This window comes from Theobroma cacao, chromosome 5 (assembly GCF_053813885.1).
Source record: "Theobroma cacao isolate CCN51 chromosome 5, ASM5381388v1, whole genome shotgun sequence".
NCBI classification, from domain to species: domain Eukaryota; kingdom Viridiplantae; phylum Streptophyta; class Magnoliopsida; order Malvales; family Malvaceae; genus Theobroma; species Theobroma cacao.
In genome coordinates, this window is record NC_142643.1 from 40639147 (window position 1) to 40656781 (window position 17635).

Sequence of the window (17635 nt, forward strand, 5' to 3'; positions counted from 1 at the left end):
AAATTAATGTGAGAAGAGTGTCTTGCAAACTTAGAGACAAAAATGTGGTAGCTCAAAGTCATTAATAAATAGCTTTAAATTGTTCCACCTCTTTAAAGTCTTTATTCCATTTAGTAGAAAAAAATCTCTTTGAATTCACAATTCATGATTAAGTCCTATATATGTAAATGAAGAGTTTAATTGCATTGAAGAGTGCAAGACAATAAAAAAGTAATTGAGTAAAGTCAAGCTTGTAATTAGTGGTAAGTAAAAACATAAAATAAGGTTTTAACAATAAAAAAGTGAACAATAAAGTGGCATTAAGCCCAATCCAAAAGAAAAGAAGAGCAGTCCAAATATTGAACTCAAAACCAACAAAGAACAAAACAAGGAAAGTACACCCCAAACAATTGGCAAGCAAGGAACGACCATGGACTCATTTTCAGGGAATTCAAGAAAGAGTACTTCGGCCTAGCCACTAAGAGAAGCCCAATCCAACATCATTAGCTGGGGACATGCCCTGCCATTCAATAACAGCAAATTAGGAAAATTGACCAACAACTTTTAGTGAGATATTAAGATGTAACAGAATAAGTTTTTTTTCTTTTAAAAGTGTATTCCATGTTTGTCTCTATACACCATTTGTTGCTTTATTTCTATGAAATTAAAATATATATAATAAATGTCACAAAACAACAAAAAGAAAAAAAGAAAATGAGGCATAGCAAATTAACATTGTTTCTTTGAGAGATGGCAAATTAACATTTTATTCAAGAAAAAAATGAAAATAAAAATAAACAAATGCCACTTATCTTTCAAAGTTTAAATATTTTGATTTTGATTGGTAATTCGTTTTGAAATATTAACATATTGCTACTACTTAGTTGATCATATTAGTGTTAGTTGAATCTTAAATATTGCTTGGCTAAAAAAAGAAAATCTTAAACACAGATTTCTGGACTACCGACTAAAATCAATTGCATCATTTCTCTGACAAGCTTTATAAAACAATTAAAAAAAGATTCATGCTTTATTATTTGATATATAAAGGGAGGAAAGAAAGAAAATTGTAAATAAAAAAAAAAAGAAAAGACGGAAAAATAATTGTTACCTAGCTGATCGTCAGGCTGTTCATTTGTTTGATGTGATTTCATTGCCATCAATACGTATACGAGATGCATGAGAAATCTTGTCCCAATCCTCTCCGTTTTCTGATTTGCATCTTTCGCTCAAAATCGGACATCTTTCAATCTCCAATTCCTTGAGGCATTGCATCCGCTCTGGCAGTGATGACAAATTTGGGCAATTCGTAATCACCAACCCTTCAAGTGATGTGAGATTCTGTCTCTCTGGAAATGTTCTGAGATTTTCACAGTCCTCAAGTATCAGGAACCGCAAAGTGTTGGCAGATTCCACAAGAAGCCATTCGGGTAGTACCTCCAACTTCGGTACCCCTCCAATAGCTAATTCTTGAAGGCGTAACCGACTGCCAATATGGTAATCTTGACTATCATCTTCTTTTCCTCTCCCTTCGGATCCCAACGTCATATTAACATGTAGCTTTTCACATTCCCAAATTGCCAGAACTTTTAACGCTATTAAGGCTTCAAAACCCTGCGGCAGTGAGATCAAGTTCTTGCAACTATCGATTATCAATGAATGAAGAGATTTGAGGTTTTGAATCCCATCAAACAAATATTCTAAATTTTCACAACCAACAATCTTCAAATACCGAAGAGATTTCAAGTTTTCGAGTCCATTTTTGGATAGAGACCTCTGTCTTGTACTTATTACTAGCATTCTGAGATTGATCATATACCTCATATTTTTGGGCAACTCTTCAATTCCTTCACACTCGAGAACCAGAGTTTGCAAACATGGTAACTTGCATATAAAATTTGGAAGTTTCTTGATTTTGGAGTTGCCATGTAAGTTGAGATACCTTAAATGCTTCAAACTGCCAACCTTTTTGGGTAGTACCTCAAAACTAGATCCTTTTAGATCTAGTACTCGTAAATTCTGGAATCTTGAAAGACATTTCTTGATAAATGATTCACTGTTAGAACTTTCGTTCATATTTTCAAGACGAAATGTGCGTAGATGACATAACTTATCAACATCAAGGAAGCCAGAAGACTGCTCCTCAAGAAAATCAAGGTTTTCAAGGCACAAATGTCGAATTCCTGGAGCAATAATTTGCTTGAAACAATTTACCATAGAGCACTCATTCTTTGCCACTAATAATGCAAGATCATGTAGAAGATCATGCATTTTAAAATACTGAAAAACAATATTTTGATCAAAATCTTGGAAAAAAGATTTTGATGATAGATTATTCAAATAACGCCGACCAATACCTTCTGGATCTTCATTTTCATTGGAGGAATGAAGCAAATCATGAGCCATCCAAAAATGAATCACCTCCATATCATTAAGTTCATAATCCTTTGGAACTACCGAAAGATAAGCAAAACACGGCTTTAAATATGGAGGCAATTGATCATAACTCAATTTCAAAACAGGAAAAATGCTGTTCTCCTCTTGCACTAGTTTCCACATGTCACTATCTCTCACAAATTTCCAATCGTCTTCTGAAATTTTGGAGAGAAGTAAGCTCCCAAGTGTCTTCAAAACCAAAGGCACTCCATTGCATTTTTTAACTATTTCTTCCCCAATTTTTACTAGGTTTTGGTACTGATTGATTTCCCCTTTCTTGGACGCAAATTGGAGAATCAAACACAAAGATTCCTTTTCAGAAAGACCTTGCAAATTGTGTGTTGAGATTGTGCCCATGATCTCTGCAACGTGGTTACTGCGAGTGGTGACAACAATTTTGCTTCCCTTAGCTCCTTGCACCAACAACTGTTTCAATTCATCCCATTTGATAGGATTTTCGTTCCATAAATCATCCAGAATAAGTAAATATTTTTTCTCATCTAAACAATCTCGAAAGACCTTTTGTAATTGGTCTAAATCCATATTACTCCAATTTCCATCCAACCCCTTTGCAGCTTTAATGATTTTTATCATTAATCGCTTTAAATCAAAATCATCTGAAACACATACCCACATTTTCAACTCAAAATGCCTATCTACACGTTCATCATTGTACACCAATTTTGCAAGGGCAGTCTTTCCGAGGCCTCCAATTCCAACTATAGGAAGGACAGATATGCCTTCCCCATCAGTTGGATCTTGCATCAAAGTTTTTATGATTTTTTCTTTATCTTCATCTCTACCAATGATATCTGCTGCTTGGACAAAGGAGTGGGTCTCCCTGTCCAAGCCCATAACAAGATGCCTAGTGTCATAATGTCTTTCAGCAAGATGAAAATTAGCTTTCAAAGCAGCAATCTGACCAAACCTCTCAGTAACTTTTTTAATCTTATGGGCCATCCTAAATCGAAAAGCAACTGGGTTTGAGCTCGAAAAGAAACTGCGTACCTTCTTTCCGATGTTCCTCTGTTTCAAAACTTGCCTCCGCCATGCTTCGATCTGAAACTCATCTAGTACATCCTCTGCATCGTAACAAGCATCTTTCAACTTTAGCAACCAATTCCGTAGCTGATTGTTCTTTGCTTGGTTTTCTTCAGCATCTAAGAGCACATCTTTGACAATGGTCAATATGTCATTAAGCCTTTGAAAGTCAGTTTGGACACCCCAAGCTAGGGAAATTTCTTGATAAGCAACAGTGGCTAGTTTCCCAATTAGTTTTTCTACAATGTTAAAGGCAAAGGTTTCAGCCATGAATTTTTGAGGTGGTGAAGAAAGAGGAGGGAAAGGAAAGAAAGCAACAGATGGAGAAGATTATTTGTGTGAAATGATTATCTGTTCTGACTGACTGACTGACTGACTATATAACTTGAAGCAAATAGAAATCAGATGGATCACAAATGGAAGAAGAGCTGTGAAATGAGAATGAAAGAGAGAGACGGATTTGGTGAAACCTAATCACGCGTTGACCTGAGTAGACTTGGAATGGATGATATTTTATTTATAGTGGAACTCATTGTCCTACCCATCACTATTTACCAACATCTGTACTTTTTTATGAAAATGGTCTCCAACGGGTAATTGGCTGCCACCCCTTGAGGACAATTTTTTTTTTATTTTATAATGATAAATAAATATCTATTTATATATTAAAACTAATTTAACTAGTTTTTTAATGACATTTTATAGGCTGACACTTAAGTATAGTAGCACAAATATTTTGATTTTGTTTTCCAATTCTTTGTGAAAAATAAAAGTAATGCTAATAGTAAGCACGTAATTTAACTGATGTGTAATTTAAAAAAAAAAAAACAATTTTATTAATCTCAACGATTCACATATTATTTTAAATCTCTTACTTATTTGTCAAAAGATTTTTAATGGCATAATGCTTAGTTGATCACAATGTTATTAGTTCTTTAAATGTTAAACATTAGATACTGATATCTAGATTAATAAGGCTAGCATATAATTACCAATTCTGAACTAAAAACAGTACCTTCTTGTTATAAAGAATTGAAAATAAATCATGAAAAATGGAGACAATTGAAAAAACCAAACAAAAAACAAGAACTTGTTCAATTTCGCTATATTAAATTGCGTTACAGTTATGATATATAGGGGGGACATGAACAATGTTGGTCCAATCCTCTCCGATCTGGCGTTTGCATCTTGGGATCAAAATGGGACAATGCACAACATTCAATTCTTTAAGAATGGCATGTCACCCTTGAATGTCAGTGTCACAATCTCAAAATTCAAGGCCAGGAGCACGAAGATAGCTCAACTTTTCTTTGACTAACGAAAATGTGCAAAAGCCCTATTTCCCAATATAAACAGAAAGCTCCGAATTAATTGACAATACGAAGTATTGAAGAAGGCGGGACAGAGCATGAATTACTCTGCTTAAACAAGTTAGGTACTGCTAAATTAAAATTGAATTTTACTCTGCCTAAAATACAATTTTAATGTTTCAGAAAAATTTTTAGACTAAGAAACTATTTAGACCGCAGAGAGTATTATGATTCCCTACAGGTGCTTCATGTATCAATTCACAAGGTAATTCCAAGGTGGCCCGACTGCAGAGCCAAGCAATGTCCTTATTAGAAGTTTGAACCAAATTAGCTCCAAAGCTATTCATCATGGCTGCAAAAGCATCCTCTTTAGAAAGAGGTAATTGACAATTGAGCCTGAGAAAGTAATACGTAATTAGAAAGTCAAAGATAAAAAAAAAAATCATTGAACAAGAAATTAACCCATTGAGTAAAGAAGGCTAAACAGGAATTTTGTAAAGAGTAACATCCTGAATCTGAAAATTGGAAACTGTGGTTAGCATTAAGGCACATGAGTGAAGGAAGGATAAAGAAATACTTACCATAGGAAAAAACAAATGTCGTTTCTAAAGTAGTTGGAGGGCCGGATGTTGCAACAGTTGAATGCTAAGTCCAGGAAGGTCAACCCAATGATCGAATTAGAAGAGCTTGATTGTGGGAATTTGGCCTAATTGAGCTTCAGAATTGGGGCTTTGAGTTGGAGTATCACTTTGTGTGGGAAGAGTATAACCTTGAATAGAAACCGAAAAATGAAAATATTTTAGTCAATGGAATTACGATGCTTGAAATTGAAATACTATACAATTTGGAAATGCAAAAAAAGAAAGCTGGAGGTGCTGAAACTGATTGACTGTTATAGACATCGTTGGAGGCAACAGCAATACTTTTAGCTTGTGAATTGGCATGATTGCAAGTTTAAGGCAACAGGCTGAAATCAAGATACAAATTAGAAATATACCAAATGTGTAACTGAAGAAGGCTAGAGGAACTTTGCTGGGAGTAGCATCCTGGATTTGGAAGATGAAAACTATGGTTTAGTATTAATGCATAAGAATGAGGAAACAAAGAAACATTTACCTACCAGAGGAAAAGAAGTTGTTGCTGAAATTGTTTGGGGGCTGGAAGTTGTACCAATCACACCAAGTCAAAGGAAGGAAGGATCCGAAAAAAAAGAAGTTCATTGTGATAGTTCATCTTCAGATTCAGTATAGTGATTTTGAGTTGTAGTATCACTTTGAGTGTGAAGGGTATCATCTTGAGTAGAAACCTAAAAATGCAAATAGTAGTCAATGGAATTACAAATGCTTGAAATAGAAAATTTAGAAAAGTAAAAATTACCAAAAGCTTACCGTGGGGGAGGTGCCAATTGATAGACCCCCATATACATCAGTGGGAGCGAAGGCGGCACTGTTAGCCTGTGAATGAGCGTTGGTAAGTGAAAGACAAAGTCCTGAAATCAAGATATAAAGTCCATAAATAAGAATTTACTGAATTAGTAGGCGGAGAAGGCTGAAGAGGAACTCTGATGGGAGGTGCTTTTTTTTTTTAGACTTAGGAAAGGGGGATTCGAACTTTGCTTAAAAAGCAGAGAAATCATGTGCATCAGCCAATTTGCCTAATATTTGGGTGCGTATTCTGATGGGATGCTGTTCCTGCTGAAAATTGAAAACTACAGTTACTATCAAGCAATATTAGTGGAAAAAAAAAAAAAAGGCAAACACTCACCTGAAAATCAAATGATCTTGGTTGAGTAGTTAAGAGGGCTGGATCTCGTACTAGCTGCTCGAGGAGCTTCAGTTGAAGGACTTGGGACAGAAGAAATGGAACTGGACTGCGGTGTTTGAGCCTAAGATATAGAATTGAGGTCTTGAGTCAGAAGGGTATCTTCTTCCATAGGGACCTAATAAAGAAAATGTTTTGGTCAATGGAATAATAATGCTTGAAGACATTAAAAGCGAAAGCTTAGAGTTCGGGAGGTGCCAATTGACTGATCCATAGAGACGTCTTTTGGAGCAGAGACAGTAGATTGAAATTTAAAAAGTATTTGAGAAGGTAAAACATGTTTACCTTGGAGGCAGGTGGTGTTGCATGTGCAGTGGCCTTTGTTTCTTGCTTAGGGGATGATGCTTATCTTTCCTCCTTTTTCCAGTCATTTTCGAGTGAGATGTTGGTAGAAATGACTGAGAAGTAGTGAAAGCAAATGTAAAACAAACAAAAGTGAACGAATCCATATTTAAACACGGGACAAATGGGTGAATTTTTTTGGTTAACAGTCCAGACTAAACTCGATCACTCTATGTATATATGACTCTCATTCATAGGTGTTGTTCTAGGCATCCAACCATGTAATTAAGCAACCCTAAAATTGGTAAGGATCATTAGACATCCTTTACTTTTTGAGGTAGTTTGATGTAGATAGATAAAATGGTATAGGATTTTGGTACATTTCACCCAAGTTACGTGGAGAAAGCCGAATGACAGCCTTGGTTAAGTTTATGTAGTTCACAGCACAGAGACCAAATATGGCTCCTATCTATGTTAATCAGATCAAGCAGGCCATATTTGATATTATAAATTTCTCAAATTTATAAACCAGATACCAATAAAATTTACCTGTGGTGGTAGATGACCTGCTCTGATTCCCTCTATGATCTCCCTGCAATTACAAAGTCGAGATTGTTAATACTAAAGCAAGTAGAGGTTTAAAAACACTTAATCAAATTCCTCAGCTATGGTTTTTAAGAAACTGAAATAAATTATAACTGTCATCAACGTGTGCAATATAAATGAGTAAAGAAAAGATATAGAGAAAAAGAAGAGCTCTTACTTCAGTCTTGTGATATCTGTTAGATCCAATCTCATTGCCATCAAGATATATATAAGGGACATGAGCAATCTTTGGCCAATCCTCACCTGTTTTCCTTCTGCATCTTTCACTTAAAAGAGGACAATATTCAATCTTCAATTCCACGAGGGCAGTGAGGCATTGCATCACTTCTGGCAGAGATGCCAATTCCAGGCATCCAAAAATCTCTAGCATTTCAAGTGATAGAGTGTGAGAGCCACTTCCTTGAATTAAAAGCCATTTGGGCAGTGTCTTCAGCTTTGGCAATCCTCCAAGTAGCAATCTTCTAAGCCTTAGCCCTTGTGCAATGTGCTGCTCTTGACTATTATCTTCTTTCCCTTCTAATTCCAGCCTTTCGCAATGCAAAATTGCTAGATTTTCCAAATTTGTCAGGCAATTCAAACCATGAGGAAGTGAGATCAAGTTTTTGCACATACCAATCACCAATGTTCGAAGTTGTGTGAGATTTCGAACCCCTTCAGGCAAATGCTCTAAATTCTCACAATGACCAATTGCCAAATGCCTAAGCGACTTCAACCGGTTCACCACATTCTCTAGTAAAACCGTCAAATTTGTGGTTATTGACAAGGCTCTCAGCATAATCAGTTGACTCATATCTTTAGGAAACTCTTCAATTCCATTGCAACTAGCAAGAATCAAAGTCTGTAAATTTTGCAACTTGCAAATGGAATTCGGAAGTTTCTTAATATTACGATTACCCCTTAGGTCAAGAAATCTCAAATGCTTCAAATTACCAATCCCTCTTGGCAATACCTCAAAAGTAGACTCACTCAAATCCAGCACCCGCAATCTTTGGAACCTTGAGAGGAATGTTTGGATAAAGAAATCATTTCTGGATCCCTCTTTTATATACAAGAAGCGAAATGTACGCACATGACAACAGTTATCTAGGTACCTAGAAAAGCTTTCTGCAGGAATATCAAGGTCCAAAAAATACAAATGTCGAACCCCTTCGCCAACATCTTGGCCTTGGGATTTCACTACGGAGCACTCATTTTTTGCTATTAACAGGGCAAGATCATGTAGCAGATCATGCATTTTGAAGTGCTGAATGAAACCAAGTGTCTCAAAATCTTGGAAAAAATATCTCGAAGACAACTCATTCAGGTACCGCCTACCAGTTTCTTCAGGGTCCTCATCTGGGTTAGAGGTTTTAAGAAGACCATGAGCCATCCAAAATTGAACTAATTCGAAACTTGCAAACCTATAATCCTTCGGATAGACAGAACAATAAACAAAACATGGCTTTAAATAATGAGGCAACTGATCATAACTTAGTTTCAGAACAGGCAAAAGGTCATTTTTGTCTTGCATTAATTTCCACATCTCATTATCTCTCACCTTTTCCCACTCATGCTTTGAAGTCGTAGAATAAAGCAGACTCGCAAGCGTCTTCACAGCCAAAGGATTCCCTCCGCATTTTTTCACAATTTCCCTCCCAATTTGTACTAGGTGCGGATGTTGTTCCTTTCCCCCTTTTCTAAAGGCCACTTTGAGGAACAAAGAGAAAGATTCTTCCTCAGGAAGAGCTTTTAAGTTGTGTATTGTACCCATGTTACTAGCAACTAGGTTACTACGAGCAGTGACTAGGATTTTACTCCCTTTGGCTCCCCCCATTAACAAAGGTTTCAATTTACTCCATGGTTTATCATCGACCCAACAAACATCATCTAAAATGAGTAAATACGTTTTGCCATTCAAACAACCTCGTAAGCCCTTCTGTAATTTCTCTAAGCTCATATTACCATAGTCCCTATCACCCCCATTTGCAACTTTAATGACTTTTTCAAGCAATCGTTTCAAATCAGTTTCATTTGAAACGCATACCCACATTTTCAACTGAAAAAACTCAGCTACATTTACATCATTGAACACCAACTTTGCAAGGGCGGTCTTCCCGAGACCTCCAATTCCAACTATAGTAAGGACGGAAATGTTTTCCTCTTCCCCACCAGTTGGAGCTTGCAATAAACTTTCTACGATATTTTTTTTGTCTATATCCCTACCAATAACATCCGATGCCTGTACAAAGGAGTGGGTCTCCCTGTCCGAGAGCACAACATGCATAGTGTCATCATGTTTTTCTACGAGATGAAAACGATCTCGCAAATCAGCAATCTCACTAAACCTCTCTGTAATTTTCTTAATCTTATGTGCCATTTTAAGCCGAAAAACAAGTGGGTTTGAGCTTGAAAAGAAATTGCATACCTTGTTTCCAATGCACTTCTGTTCCAAGACTTGCCCCCGCAATGATTCAACTTCAAATTCATCTAATACATCTTCTGCATCATAGCAGGCATCCTTCAGCTTTTGTACCCAATCTTGAAGCTGATTATTACGAGCCTGTTTTTCTTCAGCATCTAAGATCCAAGGTTTGACAGTGGCTAACATTTCACGAAGCTTTCGAAAGTCACTTTGGACACCACAAGCAAGTGAAATTTCTTGAACAACAAGAGCGGTTAGTGTCTCGAGGACATTTTCTGCAATGTTAAATGCGAAGGGTTCAGCCATGACTTTTGAGGGTGAAGCAGGGAATGTGTTGAGGGTTATGTCACTACGAACCAAGTTTTTTTTGGGTGATGCGGTTTGAACAAATTAGCAATGAACGTGTTTATAGCTTCATTATAGGAATTTGCTTTGCTTGCATCTGCTTCCAATTCCACTGATGAAAAGGTACAAACTAAAGCTTTTGAGCGTTAGTAAGGCAACGCATTAATTCTTTGGAGATTGAGTAAGCAAAACCAAAGAGAAGGTTGGAGAAAACTAAAGCGAAAGACAAATCAATCAAAGTATCTGATCAGATTATAGTATAACTTCATCTTATGGAAAAGGTGATTATTCCAACCCTGGGATGGCTTATGGCTTCACATACTATTTGGTGGGAAACTCAAGATTCGAGGTTCCTTAGTCATTCTTCGTGCACACACAAACAGTTTGATAGAATACCTACGAAGCTAAGCGGAAATCTGCCATGGCGGAGCTCATGTGGCATGCTACCCTAAACCCTAAAATCTTACAACTAATCCTAAGGTACAGCAAAACATGTGTTATACCCAAAGTAGAGAAAAGCAAGGTATGTCTGATTTCAGTTTCATGATAGCTTGAATTTTAACCAGGGAAAGTTTTCCTCACTCACAACAATAATCTAAACTATCATCTTAAATAGCAAGTTTTGCATAAACATAGTATTATTTCTCACTTATTGAATGACAATTCACCAAAACGTTCAAAGGAACAAGATAAATAAAGGATACAAACACTTTATTAAATTCAGCTCAAAATCTAAAAAAATTATCAATAGTAATAATGATATTCTCAAGTTTAATAAAACGAAAATTAATTCTTCCTTGACATTTAGACAATCAAATGTCTGATGGAAGACCAGCCCCCCAACTCATAATTTACTCAAAAATCACAATAGAACACCTAAGGAGCCGAATTTACTATCCACTCGCCATATTACTTCCACAGTGTAGATGACATGATGACCATGCACCATTGTTAAGGCAAACTACACCTGCAAAAAGCTAGCATACTTGGCACCTAGGAAAAGCCTTTGAATGCAGAGTAAAGCATTCTTGGTAACCTCGGCACTCTCATGGTTCATCAACTTCATCACCCGCTCTTTGGCCTTTAGGTCAGTCACTATCACCCTCCCAGCAGGATGGTGCTGAATAAATTGTGAGAGATCAAAGCAAGCAACAGCCAGAGCTCTTGAATCATTCGATGAGTCCATGATTGTAATGAGGACCCTTAGAATCTGGGAAAGTAGATAACAACTAATTATCACACAAAGTTTTCCATTTGGATATTCAAAATCATTGCAAGTATGCCTATTTTAACTGATCCTATTCTTTCCCAACAATGTTAAGATGCATATTACAAAAAGAAAATAATAATAAAAACCACCATCGTAAAACATCACAATAGCAGATGTCTATATATTGCTACAGTTATTTGTTGCAAGGATAAACTCATCAAGAATCAAAGGACTGTCCTGACTTTTGCCAGAGACACTACATCAGAATGCATTATTACGATATTGACATTCTTTTCCTTTACCACATTTCTTACTAAATATACAGATCTATACTATATACATATTATTGTTGCCAAATTGCAAAAGAACCTGAAAGTCACATAATGACTGATCAACTTCACTATCGTCCTATGGCAGTACTGTCTTAAGCGTAACAAGACATCTAACAAGATGCCAAGAATACCATAACAGACCAAAATTCCTATACATACTAGCAGTCAAACTGCATGGGAATGTGTGGAAATGGGGATTGGTATTCTTCACATGAAATAAAAAGATCAGGGTTGTCAGTATATTTTATACAGATCAATAGGACAAATTAGCATTGTTGTATTTGATTCCCTCTTCAAAAAATAAGCCCATGAGCAAGTAAAAAATGCAAGAACTTGAAAGCAAAGAGAAAGAAAATTGATAGGAAGACAAAATATACCTGGAAATCATTCTCTTCAAAGCATGTTATATTATCATGCCAAAATAATGGATCTTTATGCATGGGAGACCAATCAAGATGACCAAGGAGAACTTCCTGTTTATATTTGTCAAAGGAACTCAATTTCTTAATGTTATCCTTCAGCCCATCTTCAAGTTGATTGAGTGCCTCCAACAAATCCTATGAGATACCACAAGAATTCAAGACACAAATAAGCAAGTAAAAATCAGTATGCTAGAGAGTTCATAAGATTCAGCATAGATGCAGTGAATCTAACAATTAACTTTTCATGCCAAAAAAAAAAAAACCACTCCAACAATTAAGTCTGATTGCAATTGCAAAGTAAGAATAGGTTTAGTGGCTCAACAATGAATCAGATACGCAATTATGATAATGGAAATTTATGGCACATAACAAGGCTCATTTCATCATATCTGCGCAAACATTCACCTAAACAACTGCAACTATAACATAAAAAAAGCAGCTCAAACACCAATAAGTTCAGGAATGAGTTAACTGATGGAGGTTAAACAACAAGTGCAAGGAATGTTCAGGAAAAAATTGATTGAGAGGAGGAAAGAAACATACTGCACATTTATGGCCAAAGAGATATCCGAGAGCTTGGGTTAGAGTATGTAGCACTGACCACCACAAATACTGATTGTGATGGTGATGTTATTTTTATCAGACAAAAGATTGTAAAATATGGTCTTTCTAGTGGCTGAAGTGACATATATGCCCACATTTAAAAAACATGCTCAGTTTCACTTATCAAGATCTTATTGTTTACTCAATGCAGTGACTAAATAATAATAAAATCTGTAGACAATGACATAGCAATATATGTGTTAAAACTACCATTTTCTTACCTCGTCACTCCATGCTTGTGCTTTCAAACTCTGAACAATTTGTGGCAGTCCAAGGTCTACCATCTGAGCACCAAATGTGCCTTTGGACAACAAGTTCCTAAAGGTCAAGATAATAACCCTGACAACCTGGCAGCCATCATGATGTGCAAATAAATAAATTTACCAAATCAAACATATCCATTTTTTTTTTAAAAGCAAAACATATCCATTTAAAATGATTAACTAGCATGACTAATCAATAACATAGTTTGAACAAGAAAAAAAATAGATAACATAGTAACATATAAATGAGCCTGCAGTTGAAAGCATGAATTTTGTACCAAGTAACAAATAAAGTTTGGAAATGATAGAAAATTATGGCAAAGGGCACAACAGGAAAGCTAAGAAAATTACTGAAGTATCCTCATATAAAATGTTATAGGATACCTGCTCATGCATAATTCTTATTCCAACAACAAATATATTACAAGGCAGAACCTGGACAAAATGAAAATGGACTTGACCAACTATGAAACAAGACCTCACCTTCTCCTTTGTGGAACTCTTAACAACATCAACCAGTCGTGGTAGAGTTCTAGACGTTGCCAAATACTCAAGTGCAGGTTCATAGTAAGATAAAAGCCATAGACAGAGACATGTCTCATAAAGAAGCTGTTAAAAAACTTAGTTGTCAATATCGGAATTATACCATGCAAACGGCTTACAAAGAAAAGTGTCTCAGTTCTAAAACCCACCACCTGAAAATATGGGAAAAAAATTACCTGGATAGACTGCTGAGTTGATGCTGGAGAAATTAAAGGAATCAGTAACTTCACCCCATCTGCTTGAACAAAGGAAGATCTGACAACAGGTTCCTTCAGCAATGATGCAAGGCAATTGATGGCAGTCGGAATACCACGACTAGGATGGGAAGGCTTTCTCAGCTACAAAAGATATTGGAAATCAGGATGCTAGAGTAAGGACAACTATCATCTAAATGGCAGAAAATTAGAATCCTTTTCAGAAGAATCATTCCAGTAATGCATGTGAACGAGGGAACTAGAGACTGTTTATAAGGAATCTTCCAAAAGGCATAAAAAATCATAGGGAGCATCTAGTCAACTTCTCCAGCTATAAGAAATGACTGATACTTTGCATACCATGAAAAATATAATCAAAGCGATACACTGACCTGTGTGCAAAGCCATTCAACCAAACCTTTAAGCACATCATCAATGGTAGTGAACTTTTTCTTTGAATTTGAGGCTTCACCATTTGCAACAACACCATCCTGGGTTTTTGGGCGGGCACTATAAATTAATAGAAACAGAAGAAAATTTAGAAAGATGAAAAGACTCATTAATTAAATCATGTAAGAGACTATGCCATTGGGTTATGTTTCTGTAAACCTATACTTAATTACTTAGATGGATCACACATTTTGTACCTTACTATCAGGGCAAGTATCTTGCAGCTCTTTTCTTGTATGAACCAGTTACCTTTCCAGAGCAATCTGAAAGTAGACCAAATTGTAGATTGTTAGTTTTCGTTCAGATCATTTAGTACAAGAACAAATATCTTCACAATAAACTAACACATGCTTGTATTCTTCCGATTCTGTAAGGTAAAACAAAGTTCAAAATTACTCAACTTTCTTAGGAAAAATACCACATTTCCCACTATTAATCTATCATAATCCACTCAGACACAGTGTCCCTGACAATTACCAAACATTTAAATTGGAAGCCAGCTGCATACATGTGTATTTTCGATTACGTGATATCATATACACATAAAAAACCATGCTTAATGTTTGTTTCCATTTAGATAGAGAACTTATAGTACACAATCATATAAAAATCAGTTATGTGCAAGACATTGAAGAATCCTGATGCTCTTACAAACTCATTACACAGATAAGAGGTAAACCCTACATCAAGCAAAAGAGGAAAAGAGTGTAGTGCTTTCAACTGTGCAACGCCTACTTATGAAATGAAAAAAGTATCCTAAAAATCATAGCATCACTAACTATATATTCCAGGGAGATTAAGGAGGCTTAAGTATGAACGAATTAGCTTGAGTCAAAAGCAGATTCAGCACCAAGGAACCAACTAGAGTCAAAATATCAAATGCAGTAGAGGTGAAGTGAAACAAATATGTATTATATTTGGAAAGGTAATGCTAACGGTAAAGGAATACACCAAGAAGACATCTGATGGTCTAGTAGAGTACTACTTGTTAATTGGAGATTGACAAATTAAAGAGTATCAGCAATAAATTAATGGTGAAAAAGATTTTGAGTAAAAACTTAACTTAAGAAAGGTTCATAAGTATCTTCATTTGCAAGAGACTTGTCATGAAATAATCTGGCTCGTTTAGGATTGGCTGCAATAGAAAATAAATGATAAGCAAATTTATTTATGACGAATGTGTTGTCACAAGATCAATATTCTTCAACTACCTGTGAGCATTTCATCAATTAAAGCCAGAACATACTCCACTGTTTCTTCCTTAAATATATCACGCAATATACTAACAAACACTCGAACATAGGCTGGACCATCCTGTCACAGCAATTTCACAAACAAAATTATTGTAAAGACTCCATGAATGACACTTCCTTCTATTAGATTTTCCATAGAATTATAGTAAGGCTTTCAAAACCTGATTTTGTTTTAAGAAGAAAGAGAAATTAATAAAATTATTGAATTAATTGGAAAGGAAAAAAGAACATATACATAAATAATACCCAGCTCATAAATTAAGGAGAGCTATAAAGCATTACATCATCCAACAATTGTGCCCTGTAACTTTCAGCTCTATTATCATAACGCCTTAACAGCTGAAGGCCTGTTCCTGAAATCAGCTTAGTCGTCATGTAAGTTTCCCATGGGATGTCCCTCTTCAGAACCTTGAAAAGAGAATAAGACACTAATCAAAATGGAATCCCCATTAACTACCCAGAAGCCATTCATAAGTAACTGTATAAAAACATTTTAAAAAAATAACTTAGATTCTCTGAAGCAAGAAATCACTGGGACGACATATATAAGGGATAAAATGTCCAACAAATGAAGATCAAGGAAAATTTAAATACAAAAGCAAATCATTATGCACTCCCCCTGTCCATGATGAGGTGAACAAACAAACAATCCGAAAAGTCTAAAAGAATCCTAAAACTCGTATAGCCCATGAAAGCAGTTTGCGAGGAGAACATGTAACCTATTATCAAGAAGCTCAATGCTATTTGGATTTTTATAAAACTAAAATACAGCTTCAAGTAAAAAAGATTGACATTCAACAACAGAAAATAAAAATAAACACCCAAGGAAGTAACTGAATCAACCATAACAGTTTACATTTCAATGTCTAATTCTTCCAGAAAAACTTTCTACAATTTTAATGTCTAATTCTTCAAAAAGCTTATTCGCTCTTGCATTTTTGCCTCCAGAAGCAAAGGGCAAATAACAACAACCAAATTATATCTAAAGTTTTCAAATTTAGACACCACAAAAAATCAAAACTTGAAAGTTAATAAACTACTTACTTTGTCTATAAAGTCACAACTAACAAAGCAAATGAAGTGATCGGATCACCAACCTGCTCAGTGTTTAGTTCAGCATGGTCCATTGATACTCAAAAACTAGTTCAAATTCCACACGAATTCCAACCCCTAAAAAATTTCACCAAAAATAAAAATCAAATAATTAATAAATGTAAAATCAAACTCCCTTCCATTCTAACTACAAATACACAAGAGCAATTTATAAGCTTTGTAATTTTATCAAATCTGAGAAATTAAAATTAACGGATCAAATCTGATTTACTCTAACTTAAACTTTAATTCATTTCTCAGTTAAAAATTCATAAAATTAAAAAAAAAAACCAGTTACCTGTAGAGTGAAGGAATTTAATCCGAGAAAATGCAGGTTGAATCCAACCAGATTACGTGAAAATGCAGCAAAATTTCAAAGAAAGAATTAATAACAAAAATAATTAGGTCAAATCACCTTTTAATTCATCAACAAAAATTTTAAAAGTACTAAAAAAATAAAGTGTCCATACAGAGAATCGAAAAGCGACGGCAAAAACGGAGTGTTGTTTGGATTAAAAGCAAATTCGGAGGAAATTCGAGAAAAAGTGGAAGAGATTTGAGAGAAAATTTAGGGAGGAAAAAATGAAACGATGCCGGATCACTCACCTGAAATTTTGTTCTTTATTTTTTTTTTTGTTTCTCTGGTGTGGCTCTGCTCTGGCGACACAGAGAGAGAGTGATCGTGAAGAACTTCAAACGGATTTCGATTTGAAGAGTTTTGATCTAGTGCTGCCATGACTTCCGTAATTTTGGCTCCTGTTCCAATACATAGTCGACGCGTGGATTGACAGGTAGGCAATTGATAACATTATTAACCCTTCATAATGAATATCAGTACAAACTACAAAGCACATGAGGGAACCAAGATATACCCAAAAATTAAATAATTAAGAAAATCTAAGTTTTTATCATTAAATCTTTTTTCTTATTTCTAACTTGTATAGCTCTCTTGATTTGAATTGTTCAAGTAATTCATGTCCAATTAAGAAGTCTCATGGGATCTGGATTTTAATTCAGCATGTCCTTTAGGGCTTAACAAGGATGGATTATGG

At 35.4% G+C, this 17635-nt stretch overlaps 3 protein-coding genes across 12 annotated transcripts; all 3 read right to left on the reverse strand.

The window, feature by feature from the left end:
* Positions 1-214: 214 nt before the first annotated feature.
* Positions 215-3930, reverse strand: LOC18599576 (putative disease resistance protein RGA1). Its single transcript, XM_018120699.2, has 2 exons — positions 1091-3930; positions 215-499 (listed from the first exon to the last, which is right to left on the reverse strand). The coding sequence occupies exon 1, from the start codon at positions 3724-3726 to the stop codon at positions 1111-1113; it is 2616 nt and encodes an 871-aa protein (XP_017976188.2). The 5' UTR covers positions 3727-3930; the 3' UTR covers positions 215-499; positions 1091-1110.
* Positions 3931-4534: 604 nt separating this feature from the next.
* LOC18599584 (putative disease resistance protein RGA1) lies at positions 4535-10342 on the reverse strand. 10 transcript variants are annotated; one of them, XM_088806100.1, is made up of 10 exons: positions 7633-10342; positions 7419-7461; positions 6873-6985; positions 6531-6705; positions 6378-6457; positions 6155-6255; positions 5887-6072; positions 5764-5812; positions 5348-5535; positions 4535-5162 (listed from the first exon to the last, which is right to left on the reverse strand). In XM_088806100.1, exons 1-3 carry the CDS (start codon positions 10180-10182, stop codon positions 6933-6935), a joined length of 2646 nt encoding a protein of 881 aa, XP_088662226.1. In that variant the 5' UTR covers positions 10183-10342; the 3' UTR covers positions 4535-5162; positions 5348-5535; positions 5764-5812; positions 5887-6072; positions 6155-6255; positions 6378-6457; positions 6531-6705; positions 6873-6932. The 10 variants fall into 10 exon arrangements, with proteins under 10 accessions (XP_088662226.1, XP_017977833.2, XP_017977832.2 ...); XM_018122344.2 differs by having other exon boundaries at positions 6155-6220; positions 6378-6460; XM_018122343.2 differs by having other exon boundaries at positions 6378-6460.
* Positions 10343-10911: 569 nt separating this feature from the next.
* LOC18599585 (vacuolar ATP synthase subunit H family protein) lies at positions 10912-17340 on the reverse strand. Its single transcript, XM_088806847.1, has 12 exons — positions 17190-17340; positions 16589-16661; positions 15774-15899; positions 15450-15552; positions 15303-15373; positions 14436-14503; positions 14181-14298; positions 13771-13932; positions 13535-13660; positions 13010-13135; positions 12141-12320; positions 10912-11431 (listed from the first exon to the last, which is right to left on the reverse strand). Exons 2-12 carry the CDS (start codon positions 16616-16618, stop codon positions 11183-11185), a joined length of 1359 nt encoding a protein of 452 aa, XP_088662973.1. The 5' UTR covers positions 16619-16661; positions 17190-17340; the 3' UTR covers positions 10912-11182.
* Between the last annotated feature and the right edge of the window lie 295 nt (positions 17341-17635).